This window comes from Lineus longissimus, chromosome 1 (assembly GCF_910592395.1).
Source record: "Lineus longissimus chromosome 1, tnLinLong1.2, whole genome shotgun sequence".
In the NCBI taxonomy this organism is placed as follows: Eukaryota; Metazoa; Nemertea; class Pilidiophora; order Heteronemertea; family Lineidae; genus Lineus; species Lineus longissimus.
In genome coordinates, this window is record NC_088308.1 from 9005883 (window position 1) to 9021824 (window position 15942).

The 15942-nt window shown below is 41.7% G+C and overlaps 1 protein-coding gene across 2 annotated transcripts in view; it reads right to left on the reverse strand.

The window, feature by feature from the left end:
- The window catches only part of LOC135487912 (uncharacterized), a 144356-nt gene that overhangs the window by 59006 nt on the left and 69408 nt on the right, over positions 1-15942 (reverse strand). For both annotated transcript variants that reach the window (XM_064772156.1, XM_064772167.1), the window contains exons 79-94: positions 14864-14995; positions 14194-14379; positions 13387-13515; positions 12269-12451; positions 11232-11363; positions 9990-10199; positions 9261-9416; positions 8036-8224; positions 7262-7396; positions 6471-6662; positions 5474-5611; positions 4475-4660; positions 3283-3432; positions 2729-2908; positions 1690-1818; positions 76-246 (exon numbers count right to left, since the gene is read on the reverse strand). In XM_064772156.1, coding sequence (XP_064628226.1) covers positions 76-246; positions 1690-1818; positions 2729-2908; positions 3283-3432; positions 4475-4660; positions 5474-5611; positions 6471-6662; positions 7262-7396; positions 8036-8224; positions 9261-9416; positions 9990-10199; positions 11232-11363; positions 12269-12451; positions 13387-13515; positions 14194-14379; positions 14864-14995 — 2598 coding nt within the window. The remainder of the gene's footprint in view (positions 1-75; positions 247-1689; positions 1819-2728; positions 2909-3282; positions 3433-4474; positions 4661-5473; positions 5612-6470; positions 6663-7261; positions 7397-8035; positions 8225-9260; positions 9417-9989; positions 10200-11231; positions 11364-12268; positions 12452-13386; positions 13516-14193; positions 14380-14863; positions 14996-15942) is intronic.

The window sequence follows — 15942 nt, forward strand, 5'->3', positions numbered from 1 at the left end:
ACTTTGTCGGACCGGTGTTATCATCAAAATACCTCTAGTCCTTAAAGGGTTAAATGCAGAAGAGGAAGAACTTACATTCGTAACCAGTGGAACGTTGACTTGTCTGCCGACTGGCCAGTTTTCCGACATCGTCACGTTATATTCCTTGGGCAGGGTCAGATTGTATGTATCACGAATTATCCGCACATCCACAGTTACTCTACCAGTCAAAGGTGGCGTGCCGTTATCGGTAGCGGTCAGAATCAGCTGAAAACAAAAAGAATAGAATAGAATATATTGGTGGCTTTAAAGTGAATTTAAAGTGAAATAGCCGCCCTCCCGGCAACCACCACTTTCTTTGATGCTACATAATTAATGACGTCATTATTCTGCAATTTGGAATCATCAACATCCGACTCCGGACTTTCAAATTTCCAGGATAAAAATTCTCAACTTTTCTTGTATTTCTTCCTTTTCTCCATACGCAACAAACACTTTTTTTTTGTAATATATATTTTTATTTCCCTAGTACTTTTTTTTTACATTTTTACTTTTTTCGTTTTACATTTTACATTTTTCTTTTTTTTTCTATATTTACATTTCATGCTTTCATGAGAAAAAACCTTTTTGTGGAGGCGGAGTATGGAAAGGGTAAAAGGATTATTTGTATTCTTTAAAGTCCTTAATTATACATAGGGAAAGTTTTGAAACATAAAAGTGCACTATTGGTGCATGTGCAGAGGTGCAGGTGCATGAACCATGTTTGTTTGCTGTTTTTTTAATTGATTGTAAGGGGTTGGCTCTATTTGTTTTTAAACAAATAAAAACGATCATTTTCCAGGATAAAAATTCTCAACTTTTCTTGTATTTCTTTCTTTTCTCCATACGCAACAAACACTTTTTGAAACTCTTTGCTACTGCACCCGGTATTTACCGGGCCTGTACACCGCGTACTATTGACCTGCAGTAATCCGTACCGCTAAATCCCCAAGACCGTCCACCAGAGACTATAAGTTTTGAGTTGTTTACACCAATAGAAAACAAGATTGCAGCACTGCACTGCACTCAATTCAACGAAAACCTCGAAACTTTTCCTAAGCCAAGGTGGGATCCAGGCCGCCCTGTCTATACTGGCTGCGGGCCAGGAGTACTATACACTGCCGACACCTTGCGGTAGCAAAAGAGTTAACCCTTACAAGCCTGGGTTCCCCAGAGGTACCCACCTCCGTACCCTGGGTTCCTGGGGTATTGAGAGGGTATTTGAAAAGAATCTAGAATAAAAACTATAAGAGAAAAACCTTCCAAGTAAAGTTTGTGATGTTCCTCTAGCTTTCCTCTATCTATTAAAAAAGAGTCCTGAACGAAAGAAGACGCCCCCATTTCTTTAAACGGAAGCGAAAATGCGAGTAGTGGCCACTTTTTTGACGTTTTTACCGAAATCGGCTCTTTCCCAGCCCTAGGCACCCTGCTGGGCGGCCGAATGAAAAGATTGTCCTCTTGACTGGCGTCAGCAACATGCTGAGCGATGGGAGAGACATCCCCTGGTAGGTGGCTGAACTAATACTCGTTCAGTAGCTGATAGCAATGGGCCTAACCGTTCGGTACCAAAACCGGCCGCTCAGGTATATGTGCCTCTTGTCAGCCGCACAAAAAACCAGCCTCTTGGGTTCTAGGGGTTTAGGGAAAGTATTATTCAATTTATTCACTGACCTTATATAAATCGATTCCTGTGTCTTTGGGTGAATTCCTTACAAATATCTGTCCAGTGTTAGGGTCTGCCATGAATTGGCTAACGGCAGTTCCATCACCAATCAGACGGTATGTAATATTCTGCTTGGGCTGAAATGCAGAGAAAAATATGCTTATCAGTAGTCCATTTAATCTCTCACCTGACCACCATGTGTTACTTGGCATCACCTAATTGATCCATAAGCGGAAATGGTCTCCCCTAGACACATGTACATAGACAGTCTCTTGAATGCCCCCAGACATTTGAACAAAGACATCTAGAATGCCCCTAGATACACGTAAAGAGACTAGTCTCTTAAATGCCCTTAGGTGCAATATGTACAGAGACAGTCTCATGCATGGTCGAAAAATAACATTACCAAAATTACCCCCCTTCCCAACACCTGACCCCCATTAATAAATTTGTGAAGTCAGACTATTAAAAGAATAGACTACGGGACTTTGCGGAAATACCAATGGACCTGTGCTCATGAAACTTTCCCAACGTGTCAACTTGATAGGGGGTTGATACTGTGCTCTCGTGTTTAAAAAGGTCTAGCAGGCTTGGTCAAATCAATCTATCGTATAGTATGTACACCATATTATCAACAAGATTGGCATATGATGCATATCTACATTGCATAAGATTTTCAATTTGATTGATTGAAACTTGCAACTTGCATTTTCAACTTGCAACTTGCATTTTCAACTTGCAACTTGCATTTTCAACTTGCAACTTGCATTTTCAACTTGCAACTTGCATTTTTAACTTGCAACTTGCATTTTTAACTTGCAACTTGCAACTTGCAGAAAAGAAACCCTCGTCAGAATAGCCTGAACATGATGTCAAACGGTTTTGTCTTTTCAGTTCCTGCCTTGCCCTGAAGATGGTGTGGCGTAGTTCCTTCGGTAAGTCCACAAGACTCCAATAACAAGCTCAAATTGGGGGGGGGGGGGAGATTGTGGTCACGTAAATATGAAGGTGTTAAATAATCATATCAGAAAATTCCAAACTACTTACGATGTCTGCATCCGTGGCTGTTACGGTATAAACCAAGTGACCTCGTGGTTCAGTCTCGTTGAGGAGGACTAGGGCGACGGCATTGAAGGTAGGCGCTGCCTGATTACGTTCAACCTTCATGGTAAGGGTTCCGGTCGCTGACTTGGCTGGAATACCTCGATCTTTGACCAGAATGGTAAGCTGTAACAGACAAAGGATGGTGTTCAAATATTGTTCATTTTTAATTTTCACTTTTGGGCGATAGTGCCAGTTGAGACAGTTTTTGTCAGACTTTTTAGATTTACAAGAGTCTTACGTTCGCTTGATTCAAATGTGATGAATCAGAAATAAGCAGTACAGAGGCGAAAATGTCAAAAGCAATGCACTACGTCAATGTACACAACGTAATCATTTGTTTTATACTCAGTGGTACTGAAATGTGGAAAACCTCTTTGGCAAAAAGATTAGATTTGAGAAAAACAAAATCGGTCCAGCAGTATTCGCACAGCAGCCCAAAAGGACAGTGACTTTTACTTATGAAAAAGACTGTAGGTTACATGAGATGGAGAACTTACCTCATATTTATTATCTGGATCGGCCACCAGACTGTTGCTTGTTTTCAGTGAAATTTGGGCATTTTTACTGATTCCTGGTGGAGTGAGACTGAACAATGCTTTGCCTTTGGCGTCACCGAGCAATTCAAAGGAGAACTTATTGAATGGATCCTGAAAATAAATGCGAATTGACGCATCAGTACGGTCTACGATGAATGATGACGGATACCTGGTCATTTCATGCCATTACCGCTTTGGGCCACTACCTTCACTTTCTAGTCCCTGTTGATTTGGCCCATGCCGTTCGTGTCACTTGAATACCAATTTGCCTCACTAGTGGTCAAGTCCTGTTTGAGCAATACAGACGGTAAGAAGACGACAAAGTCTTAGGAATCGATTTCTCGTCAATCCTGTTTCTGTCGGTTGTGATTGGATGAGGTGTACAAGTGCATCATTAGGAGGGGGTGTACAAGAAACGCATTGATAGTAGCATTAAAAAAAAGAACTTGAAATGTCAATCTAACTTTTAGTAAAGGTCTACCTGGGAACGAGATTCTGTGAGAGACCCTCTAATGCCATTATTTGTCCAACATTCGAAAATAGGTCCAATATTTTCAACATTTCCAATATTTGCGTCCATCATTCCCATATCATATTGATGTTGGTTAGTGACTTGATACAGAATGTTTGTAGCTGATCTTAATGTTTGAATGGCGCTTTTGAAAAAGGTTTTTAGAATCGAGGTCAACAGAGGTTAGTTTTGGTGCCAATGATGTCATCAATGCCTGATTTGCACTAATATTCAATAGCATTCCGCGACGTTACTATTTATAGCTCACAAGGTCATTTGAATAAGATATAGATGACGTTTTTGTCACGTGACAGTCGGACATCGACACTTATTTCTACGCATTTGAGCTTATTTCAAAGTCAATTATCTTTGACCCTGCATTGTTTTTAGCATGAATGATACCATAGAGTCAGAGAGAGAAATATTCAGAACAATTATGTAGTATTTCCAACACTCGGACATGTGCCAGATTGAATCTAACTGCCTTAGTTAGAAAGCCTGAATCCATTACGAAACCGCATGTTTGTCCAACATTGCCTGTAATTCAGCGATGGGGAAATAGAGGGCAGCAGCTGCAGTGACCTCCTCATCGCGGTATGCTATTCTTGGATTCGTGACAAAATTGTGACTGGATGTACATACCACCGTGTCTTTGTCGTCTCCAATGACAGTAAACACAGTCCCCGCTGGTGAATTCTTGTTGACCGTGATTGTTTGTGGCAAATTCATGGTCGGGGCGTGGTCATTTCGTTTCACTGTGATGATCACGTTGGCAACATTGCTACCATTCCTTGAGGGGTTTCCACCATCGTAAGCTTGCACCGTGGCCTGGAGAAATGTTAACATTAGTAAAAGAAATGTGTACACCAATTTGCATTTTAAGTGAAGTCCTGATGTGCATACCGCAATGCATTGTGTGACATCTGTGACCGGTTCTTGTAAAACCAGTCGCATGTCGCACATAAGATGAGCCTAGATGACACCAGGATATACAGAAGAAATTGATGTCATCAAATTTCACAAAAGGCAGACAATAGTGAAATGAACAAACAGTCCGTCTCAACCTGCCAAGCTCAGAGCGACATGCGACTGGTTTTGCTGGAACGGGTCACATCTTTGCATTCAAGGAGCGTCTACCATGGTCCATGGTCCACAGTAAAATGTTTGACCCTCAAACTGCTGAGTGATCTTGATATTTTTGTGGACTAACGTCAGCGCCAAATGATGCTCACCCAAATCGGAATCATTTGTTTTGGCTAATGAAAAGTAAACTGGTAGTTGACCACGGGAATTTTTTGATAATCGACAAATTGGACAGACGTTGATATTTCTATGAGTCTTGAGTATTCGAGTTACACGTAATGAACCGGTCTTAGATCTGAGTCTAGGGTATTCGAGTTACACGTAATGAACCGGTCTAAGATCTGTGAGTCTGGGGTATTCGAGTTACATGTAATGAACCGGTCTTAGATCTGTGAGTCTAAAGTATTCGAGTTACACGTAATGAACCGGTCTTAGATCTGTGAGTCTAGAGTATTGGTGTCTACAGTATGTCGGTGGCAATGATGCAGATGACATTGATGATGGGGATAATGATGAGGTCATTGATGATGACATTCATAACGTTTGCTAAACACTCACATCGAGGCGATTTGGAGTTCCGGGGACATTTAGTGGGGATTTTAAGGAAATTTCTCCGGTTGTTGCACTGATTTGGAGGAATTTTGCTGTATTTGCACTTGTATTCAACAGGCGGTAGAAGACAGTGTTGAACGGTGGCTACAAAAGGAAAAAAGATATATTAAACACACATGTTGTTTACATTGATTCTTATGAACAGCTGATCACTGGCTACACCGATAATGGGCAAATATTTTCGCCCCTCTTGTATTTTTGCAATGAGACATCTTTCTTTACATTGCAGCGATTATTGCCGCAGCAATAAAAATCACTTGTTTCCGGGCCATTTTAGTGGTTGAGACAAAACATCTATGGTCCCTTCATAAATGTTTGGGGCTCTGGAGGGCAAACTACTGGTCGAAAATTGGTTTTTATTGATCCTTGCCTCAAAACTAAAAATTATTTAGGTGTTCAGCAATCTCAAGGCAGAAATAAAAAAATTTCTTCAGCGAAGTAATTCAGCGATGGGGAAATAGAGGGCAGCAGCTGCAGTGACGTCATCTTCGCGGAATGCTATTACAATGATTTCACTTTCCTCATATACATGACCTTGACAACGTGACGTCATGTACAACATTAGATATCAACACAGCGCTACGCATTATGATGTCAAAACGTCAAGCATGCGCCGTCCTCCTGGTTGGAAAAACATCTTTTTGCAAGCCGTTTAAATACCAGTACAGTATTAAACATTGGGATCAAAATTCAACAAGATCGGCTTGATGGAACTTTCTGACAATTTCATGGAGTAAAGAATTAGGGCAGCTCTATCATTGCGCAAGATCAAGTGAAGTCTGGACAATCCAGGGTAAATATTATATGCAAGTTTAAAAAACACATTCTTCCAACCAGCCGGTGTGCAGGGCCAGAGTAGCTAGACAATGTTCCTAGAGATTGCATCGTGAAACTCATGTATACAACACATTTTCTGAAATTGTTACTGAATATCATTACTCACCGAAGCATCAGCATCATCTGCTGAAACTTTTATAATTTGCTGGCCAAGAGTTTGTATCTCAAGCACATCCTTCATGTAGATTGGGTTCAGAAATTGGGGAGCTTGCAGATTCAGGGATACTCTCACTGTCACGTAACAACTATTCCACTTGGTCCAGGTTCCACCACCTCCATCAGAAACTTGAACTTGGACCTGTAAAACACAATTTTGATTTCAACTGAATATCTCTTCAAAAAGATACTAAAAAATAACGCAACCGGCTACTCTCATCATACAGTCCACATCACAACTGACATCCTTCCTGCTTTGCGTCAGTTACACGCAACGTACGCTCGAGGTGAGTGTCAATGACGCACCAGTGACGCGATTATCTCTCTGTTTTGTTTGTACATGTATTACGCACAACCTACACGCGACTTACGGGCTAGGCAGCGCGTCAGTGGAGCTTCACTGTTGCACTAATGATGCAAATTTAGGGATGTCAATTAAGATTTGGACTGTACTTTAGTCCACATAAAATTCAGAGAGTTGGGGCAATTTCACTCTCCCCCACTCTGGCCAGTTTCATCCCAGCTTTACGCTGTACAGTACCGGTACCAATATTTTCCCATTTATTGGCCTCGATGGCTTAAACCTGACAAATTTAATGGGGGAGATCCACCGAACAGGTCAGGAATAACAACTTATCTTGAAATAAAAAACCAGTATGGGAACGATGCGGGAACCCGGAGGGAACTAGACCGGTAGCCAGTGGCTCACACCAATTGACTTGTCCGTCATTGATACTTTACCTTGTATTCAGTAACTTTACTTGATGCTATGGCCTGAACCAGCTTGATTTCACCAGATTTCTCGGCCCTGAAGTAGTTTGCTGCACCTTCGATGCCAATGACTCGAAACTGGACTGTGGATGGGTCAAATGGAGACTGGAAAGACATCACGATAAAAAGTGTTACAAAAACCGATGACGGGGAGCTCATTTTAAGCCTACCCCTTGTCAATTGTTAAATTTTCCAAATCTTTATAAAATTCATGTTTTATTGTTTTGAGGATAATGAAATACCCTTTCGTTTTCCAAATAAAAAATCAATTTTTGTGATGTTTTTTTCGTGGATCATATTTATTCGCAAAGCTGGTGTGCTCTGGCTTCCTCTCCTTAATACAGCGGAACCTCCCTTTAGTGGACACTTCTCTATTAAGGACACCCTCCCTGTTAAAGACACAACTTGTGGTCCCAAATTGGTTGTTTCGATACAATTTGACGTCTTTAATCAGGACAGCTCTTCATTATAGGTCAGAACTTGTCAGTCCAAAGGGTGTCCATGATGGAGAGGTTCTACTGCACTAGCAGTTAACCTTTAATCTTAATTTAGAACAAAGCCATTGCACTCCAAAAAAGCTGCTACATTCAATTTGACCTCTTTAATCAGGACAGCTCTTCATTATAGGTCAGAACTTGTCAGTCCAAAGGGTGTTCATGATGGAGAGATTCTACTGCACTAGCAGTTAACCTTTAATCTTAATTTAGAACGAGGTCATTGCACTCCAAAATGGCTGCTACTCACCCTCCGATCTGGGTCGAAGAAGTCTAGCTTGGTAACTAAAGCATCCTTTTGGGCGTTGACTGGCACATCCACAATAGGATTGGTGGTGTTGCAAGTGGGCAATGTGTTTCGGAAGATGATCAACGTCATGGTCAGGTTTTGGACTGTCTGTAAACTGGGCGTGCCAAGATCGTAGGCATTCACTTTAAACTGAAATATCAACAATTGATATTAGTACAGGCGAAATTTGTATTTTATTCGAGGGGTGGAAAGTTGGTGCCATCTCGATTCCCATTAAGCAATTTCAACCGAAACCCAACGAAATTCACCAATTGCCCCGACTAAAAAGAGTGGATCCTAAATGCTGACAGTAATTTTTCTGGTCATCTTCATCATCATCGTTATTCAATTTATGACCGCCCTCCAGGCCTTTATCACTTCTACTTCAACACGCAAGGTGGAATCCAGCGCTCCTTTTTATCGCATGCAAAGACTTCATCGAGTTTTTGAAAAAACCTGTCTCAAAGCTACACGCGAGAAAATTGGATGTTTTGTGTTGCAAGTATGCCAATCTAGTCATGAGGTACTGTGTAAATGCTATTAAGCAGGTTTGGGGGTCCGCTTCACACAGGCCTATTACACATAAGATTGGCCTTTTGTACAGGGCCCTCTCAACCAGCTTTGTAGCGTTGACACAGTATTTTTCCATATCGCATGTTTGTATCACACAGATGTTCGCGCATGCATTCTGTGACGTAAGACCGCTCACTGATGTCATGGTCATGCTTTGACGGGCAGGATCGACGTCAAGGCCCAGAGTTTTTCTTACAATACTCGTTACTAACACTATGTGATAAACAATGAACAACATGTTTTTAAATGTGAAAAGACTATACACTTGTGGTCGTCTGGTTCTGAGAAAAAATCAAAACTTGTCAAGTTTACTCATTTTATTTTCTGAAATTGCCCCAAATTTGTTGTGGCTTTGGAGTTGACAAAAAGAATCCTATCTACAGTCCTAATCACAATTGACATCCGTCCAGCTTCGCGTCAGTGATGTGCAATGCACGAGTGATGCACTTATCTCTCTATGTTTCGCATAAATTACGCGTGACATACACACAACATATGCGCGACCTACGAATGACCTATGCGCTGGGTAGTGCGTCAATGACGCGAATTTAGGGATGAGAATTGTGATTTGGACTGTATGTTTAAGATACAAAAAACCAGATAAGAGACTCACCGGAATTTGATTTTTAGTAATGGCGTATGGAAACAGGGTGGTCCTGAACCTGAAGTTTGGTACACCGTTTAGAATGACTCCCACGGGGTCGACAGTGATGAGGTCTTTATTTAGAGAGTCAAAAGCTATTCTGTATCGAATTACATTACTTGGATTCTGAAAAAAAGAGAAATCATGTATGTAGTTCGAAAAGACATCATACACTGAGATCAGAATTAAAGGCATTCATTTTTTCAGTAAGATATAACGACTGATTTTGAAAACCTGGTCATTTTTTCCAACAATCTGATTGGCTCTACACTAGAGTTTTGCTTCTGAAATAGCACCATTTCCCAAGAAAACCAGAACGTGAACACTGCTGCTAGAGGGAGCACCAGAATGGGAAGATCAGAATGAGTTTACAATCCCCAATCACCACCCAAAAAAGAGCATCAAATGACAAAATTGGAGCGATTGTTCAATGGATTTATCGTCGAATGCAATCAAACTACGTGATTTGCGATCGGGGATTGTAATTTTAACCGGGAGATCATCCATGGGTTGATCTAGAGGAAAGCTTACAACAGAGAAAAAGGCACAATAGGTAGTGTAATATACATGTACTATTACACAAGAATGTATAGAAGACATACATGTAGAAGCCATCAAATATGATGTTGATCCAAAATAAGCAAAATGAATGGTAGCCCTACACATGCAAGTTGTCAGATACATAAAGTGAATACATACATGCTTGTCGTCATCCATAGCTCCTTTGGTGTTATAGATTAAGTCAGTTGAGAGTTCTGTGGTCTCGATGCCTCTCCTCCATCCTTCCGCTTGGCCTTGCAACCAGTATGGTCTCAGGTGGTTCCGGTCGACCGTCACGTGGAGAGTCAGCTCGGAATTTCTGCCAGGATTTGGACAATTACTCGCGGTGTTTTTCGCCTGGACCAAAATCTGAAAGACAAATTCTAAGCATATCAGTTCCTCTTCTTCTTCAGCGTTCGCTCTGGATTTGGATTTCTACAGGATGAGCGTTTCAGCATGCCACTATGGTTAGGCACCAATTGGGTTTATTGGTCTAGTGACTCCGACTTTGGCCAAAGGTTGAGTCCACGTGAGCTGCTCATGTTTCTCACTTGGTGGGGTCTCTTGCCTGCCCTGGCATAGACACCAGATACAAGGAACCTTGGTGTCACGTCGCATTAGAAGGACTGGGAAGAGCCAGGAATTTTAGTTCCTTGAAAGCCACGCCTGTTCATCCAGAAATACAATCCTGGCTTTTCCCCTTGATCGAACCCGGGCTCCATTGCGTGGTAGCCTGCAGTGTTAACCACTAGGCTATGAGGCTCCTTGTAAACACATCTGTCTTCTTCATCTAAGGTGTTTGCTGAGCAAATGGAGGAGGCATTCTCAAGGGTGTGTTTGTCCTACGAGAGGGCGGAGTGATCATTTTTGTGTTGCAAGTACGGTTGGGTGCCGATTGGAGTTATTGGCCTCGTGACTCTTCCCGGGCGAGGGGAAGAGACAATCGCTAGCAGCTAGGGAGGTAAAAATAGGCTCCAACAACGAGAACAAGATATTCTCCTTGTGCTTGACGCCATCAGTTTCGTGGGGTTTTTCCATTCCAAGGCATCAAGACAGACAGGAAAACAACTTGCGGGTCTCCAAGTCGTAAGTGCTTTCCGAAAATATCTTCACTTCTGAGAATGTGCGAAGCGACTTCTGAGATCGACTGTGTAATATTACCTCGTTCCCATCCTCTTGAGTGAAGGCCGTTGTCCACCTGGATGAGGTCTTTTGCTTTTCTGTCACCTAGGTAACGCGGTGTTTAGTGGCATTCAAAGGATAAGGCAATTAAAGTAAAGCATGGGACTCAGGGTTGCAAATGGGCAATGGCACAGCCAGATATTGAACACACAACCCTCTGACCATCAGGCGGAGACCTTCGCCACTAGACCAAGTTATATTATAATAAGAAGTACTCACAGTATAGGCGAGGTCCGACTGACCAGCAATAGACGTCCTCGTACTAATCTCGCCAGTGTTGCTGTTCACTGAAAACAGCTGCGCAGCTTTATCAAGTCCAAGCATGGTGTATTGAATGGCATTAAATGATGCCTGAAATATATAGAGGATATTTACAGTCCCGCTCACAACTGATATCCCTTAATGCACGCATGTTACGCATAAGTTACACAACCCATGCACTACCGAGCGCCATGTTACACAAATGACCCGTGTAACCTGCGTAACCCGTCAGGTTATCTCATCTAGATATTGTTTACCAAATTTCGTCGAGGCTCACTTCTTAAAAATCATTCACCGCAATTTCATTTCCATATTTCACACAAAAACCGCATATCAATGGAATTGCCAGTGCCTAATGTTTGCAGTAGTTCTTCACTTGTGAACATAAGGGCAGTAAACAGCGAAGAAAATCACCATCGAAAATCGAAATTGTCGAAAAAAGTTTACTAAAATTGCCTCATGGGTGACTTGATGTCATCCGCAGTGCTTTGACGTGCATTTCTACCCAGTGGTACACCTGTTTCATGAGCTACAACTTGAGAATTTTCTCGCATTAGGCGTATACCCATTTGTGAATCGTGAGATCAAAGAGGGCTCATATTTGACCCAAATTCTGTGAAAAAAATGTTTGTAGAGTACACCCGATTACAAATAACCTATTAACTGACGTGATTACAACATAGTCATTGCTTTCACTGAGCTGTATAAATGGTCCTACCCAAGATTATGTCATATAATCTAGATTGACCAACTTTGTGTATGTAGCACGTAATAATATACGAATGTAAAAAAAACCCCAGTAATTTTAGCCCCACATAGATTTTGAGTCTGATGGAATTTTTTTTATTCCCGCCCCACATAGGTTGGAGATTGAAGATAAAATACATTTAAAAAAAATTCTGCCCCACCCAAATAGGTTTTGGATCTGAAGTTTTGTAATCCAACTTATTAAAAAAGTGTGGCCTTAGCACAGGTGTTGATTTCTTCTGACTCACCTGGTCGTTATCTGTTGCATTGTAAACACCGATGCTCCCTTGGTACGTGTCATTGAGTTGCTTATATTGTACCCTTGGAGTAAATGTCGGGCAGTTCTTGTTATGGTAGACATTGATGGTCACTGTCGCTGACACAGTGGCTGTGCGTGGTGTCGGGGCGCGATCGGTCAATTTGATGGTGGCCTAAAAACGAGCTCTTTATAAGTTGCGGAAAGTTATGATTGGCGAGTCCTGCTGCGGCACTTGAATTTCACATAAGCCAAGTTATGCTGCAGACCAACGCCAGACTTAAAGGATAAGGGATCATATCCAAATTATACGCTAATATTCGCTAAGCGAATAGCAATGAAAAGTCATTTTGCTGCTTTTTCAAGCCAACAATTTTCGTCTATGGTCAATAATTTGCAGATGATCCCATAAATCGCAATTAAATTGAGCATTAATACCTCGCCCGGTCAAATTACAGTAGAACCTCTCTAAGCGGACACCTCTCTATTACGGACATCTCTCTATTACGGACATCTCTCTATTACGGACATCTCTCTATTAAGGACACTAGTTTTGGTCCCCAATTGGGTGTTTCTATTCAAATCAACCTCTTTAACCAGGACACCTCTCTATTAGGGACAGCATTTGTCTGTCCCAATTGTGTCCATAATAGAGAGGTTCTACTGTATTTACCATTTTGGAATTAATTGAAAGAGTGTGGGGTCCCTTATCATTCTTTGAGCTGCAGGTTATTTCAATTTCTGTTCTTTTGTCTTTAAAAATACTTGCATTCTTTTTAAAGTGTACCATTATTGAATACTTTTGGACTATTTTTGTTTTGTAACCAGGGCTACTAATGCTTCCGGGCCAATGCGCTGGCAATTTTTCTCTGTACATGTAAGGTAGAATGGGGTAATTGTAGCCCCTGCCTATGCTATTGATTGATATCCCCATGCATCAAACAATGCAGGGGCTACAAATAAACAAGGGCTACAATTACCCCATTCTACCTGACATGTATGTTTATTTTTGTTTGACTGAATAAAGAATACTAAACTGAAAATCACTTGCCCTGGAGAGAAAGAATACTACACTGAAACCCATTTGCCCTGGAGCGAATTCTGACTTACAATATATCGGTCTCTGTCTTTTCGAAGAGGCTGCCTGACTGATATAGACCCAAATGTCAGGTTCACTTCAAAGTATTTAATGGCTTCAGTCGTGCTAACCATCTCGAATCTCAACAGTTTGTATGGGTCCTGAAATCAAAGCAAAGCACATCATCATCATAATATCATAACCCTATTGGATTATGGAGTCCACGAAAGACCACTGTCAACCTCTGTGGGATATTTTACTTGCCCTGGCATAGACACTCAGGTACAAGGGAACACAGCTTTTAGTCTCATCTGACCGACGCGCGAGTATTTCATACGTTGTACGTGTTGTGAAAAGCCAGGAATTTTATTTCTTTGAAAGCCACACGGGTTCATCCTGAAATACAATCCTGGGTTTATCCCGGGATTGAACCCGGGCCCTCTTGTGTGGTAGCCACTAGGCTATGAGGCTCCCCAAATAGTATGATAATAACGATAATAAACGGCGTGCTGCAGCCGCAGTAGTCAAATGACAGCTGCAGCCGCAATCAGTCCTTTGTATAATAGTGTAAATATAGCCAAACTTTGGCAGTAACGTTTCTTATTTTCAAGATTTCGGTTATAGGGGATATATACTGTAGACAAGGTATAAATGTTTGCAATTTGGGAGACATATACAAAGTCAACCAATTTCAATTTTCAATCTAAACAACAGCCAAAAAATCTTGGCAGCATATGCAGAATTTAGCAAAATTTAGTTTGGCCGATTTGCCAAATTTCGGCTTTGCAAACTTTACCCAATTCATCATATCTTGAACTCCAAAACTAACTAGCATGTACCTTTGAGTCCTGATCTGAGGCAGTTAACTGCAAGAAAGATAAATCGACTTGCTGTGTATCCGGAATAGTCGTCTCATAGTTGACTTTCGTCCATGTTGGAGTGAAGAAATTACGGTTGATTGTGACCTGAACCAGCGCCGTCGTCCAGAGTGACGGATTGCCACCATCGTAAGCTCGAACACGCAGCTGAAAGAGAAACAGATATAACACGTGTTTGAATTGCAGTTGTATTTGGGATGCTTACAGTCCAAGTCGCAATTGACATCCCTTCTGCTTTGTGTCAGTTATGCGCAAGTTGTGCACCAAGTTGTGCACCAAGCTGTGCATCAAGCTGTGGACCAAGTTGTGCACCAAGTTGTGCATCAAGCTGTGGACCAAGTTGTGCACCAAGCTGTGCATCAAGCTGTTCACCGAGTTGTGCACCAAGCTGTGCATCAAGCTGTGGACCAAGTTGTGCACCAAGTTGTGCACCGAGTTAGCTGCGCACCAAGCTGTGCACCAAGTTGTGCACCAAGTTGTACACCAAGTTGTGCACCAAGTTGTGCACCAAGTTGTGCACCAAGCTGTGCACCAAGCTGTTCACCAAGTTGTGCATCACTGGCACCTGGACATCTAAAGACTTAGGCAGCACAACTAACACTTGAACAAGATTGGTAGACATTTGACTTACCGTGTACTTTTCGATAGTTCCAGGCAAGACTGTATTCATCAGAGAGACGTTGCCAGATATTGAATCAATCTTGAACTTAGTTGTCCCAGCATCATCGCCAATGAGCTGATACTTGACTAGGTTGTATGGTGACTGTATTAAAAGGAGGTTGTGACAATAACATTGGCATTTGTACATGTCTATCTCTAGAAGATATCAGGGTTATCTTCATGACTTGAGTAAATGGTCTCTTCATCATTACGACAACTCGAAAAAAGCAAATGACATCAATCATGACAGACATCGCACTGAGAACAAGGAGTCTGTTGTGTACATTTCTGGCAATACCGATCTCGATGGCCTAGTGGCTAAGGCATCCGCCTCGTGACCAGAAGGTCGAAGGTTCGAGGCCCGCTGGTAACCTCTTTCCAATGCGGCCAGTTGGTTAGCCGCCGGCTAGTTAAATATAGGGTACAAGCTGCCTTCTCACCAGGCACCTGGCATTAGAGATAGGAGTTTGGAAGTAAAAAGTGTCTCATGAGCCAAAAGTTGGCTGGCCCTTTCATTAGGGGTGACACTATAATAAACAGACTTTAGTTTACTTTTAGATTTGGCATGGGAACACATGCCAGAGCATTTTTTGCAGTGAAGTTGGTCGGATTGAGTGTTTTGAATGGACATATCTACACGCAGGAGGTCAAGATTATTTAGCGTTGATATCATGAAATTCTAATTTTAGAAATGAAAGTGAAAGGGAAAATGTCTCAACATTGCGAACATTACTATACAGACGACTTGGTTTGGCATTTGCCTTGCTCATTTGAGTTATTGAGGTAAGACTGAAACCTGTTGCACTTCAAATGTTTATAACATTGTATAATGTGATCTCAGAAAGCTTGGCTGTGCAACAGCATAGCCAGGAATGTGAAAAAGACAAAGAATTTAATCAAGCTAGTGATAGAAATTGGAGGTGACCAGCTCCTGAAATCAGACCAGTTGAAGTGAACTGTCAGGTTGGTGAAAAACTGCATCAATCGCTATCTCAGTCACTGAGAATCCAAGCGGCCTGGGTAGGGCAAACAACAAAAAACGAACAACTT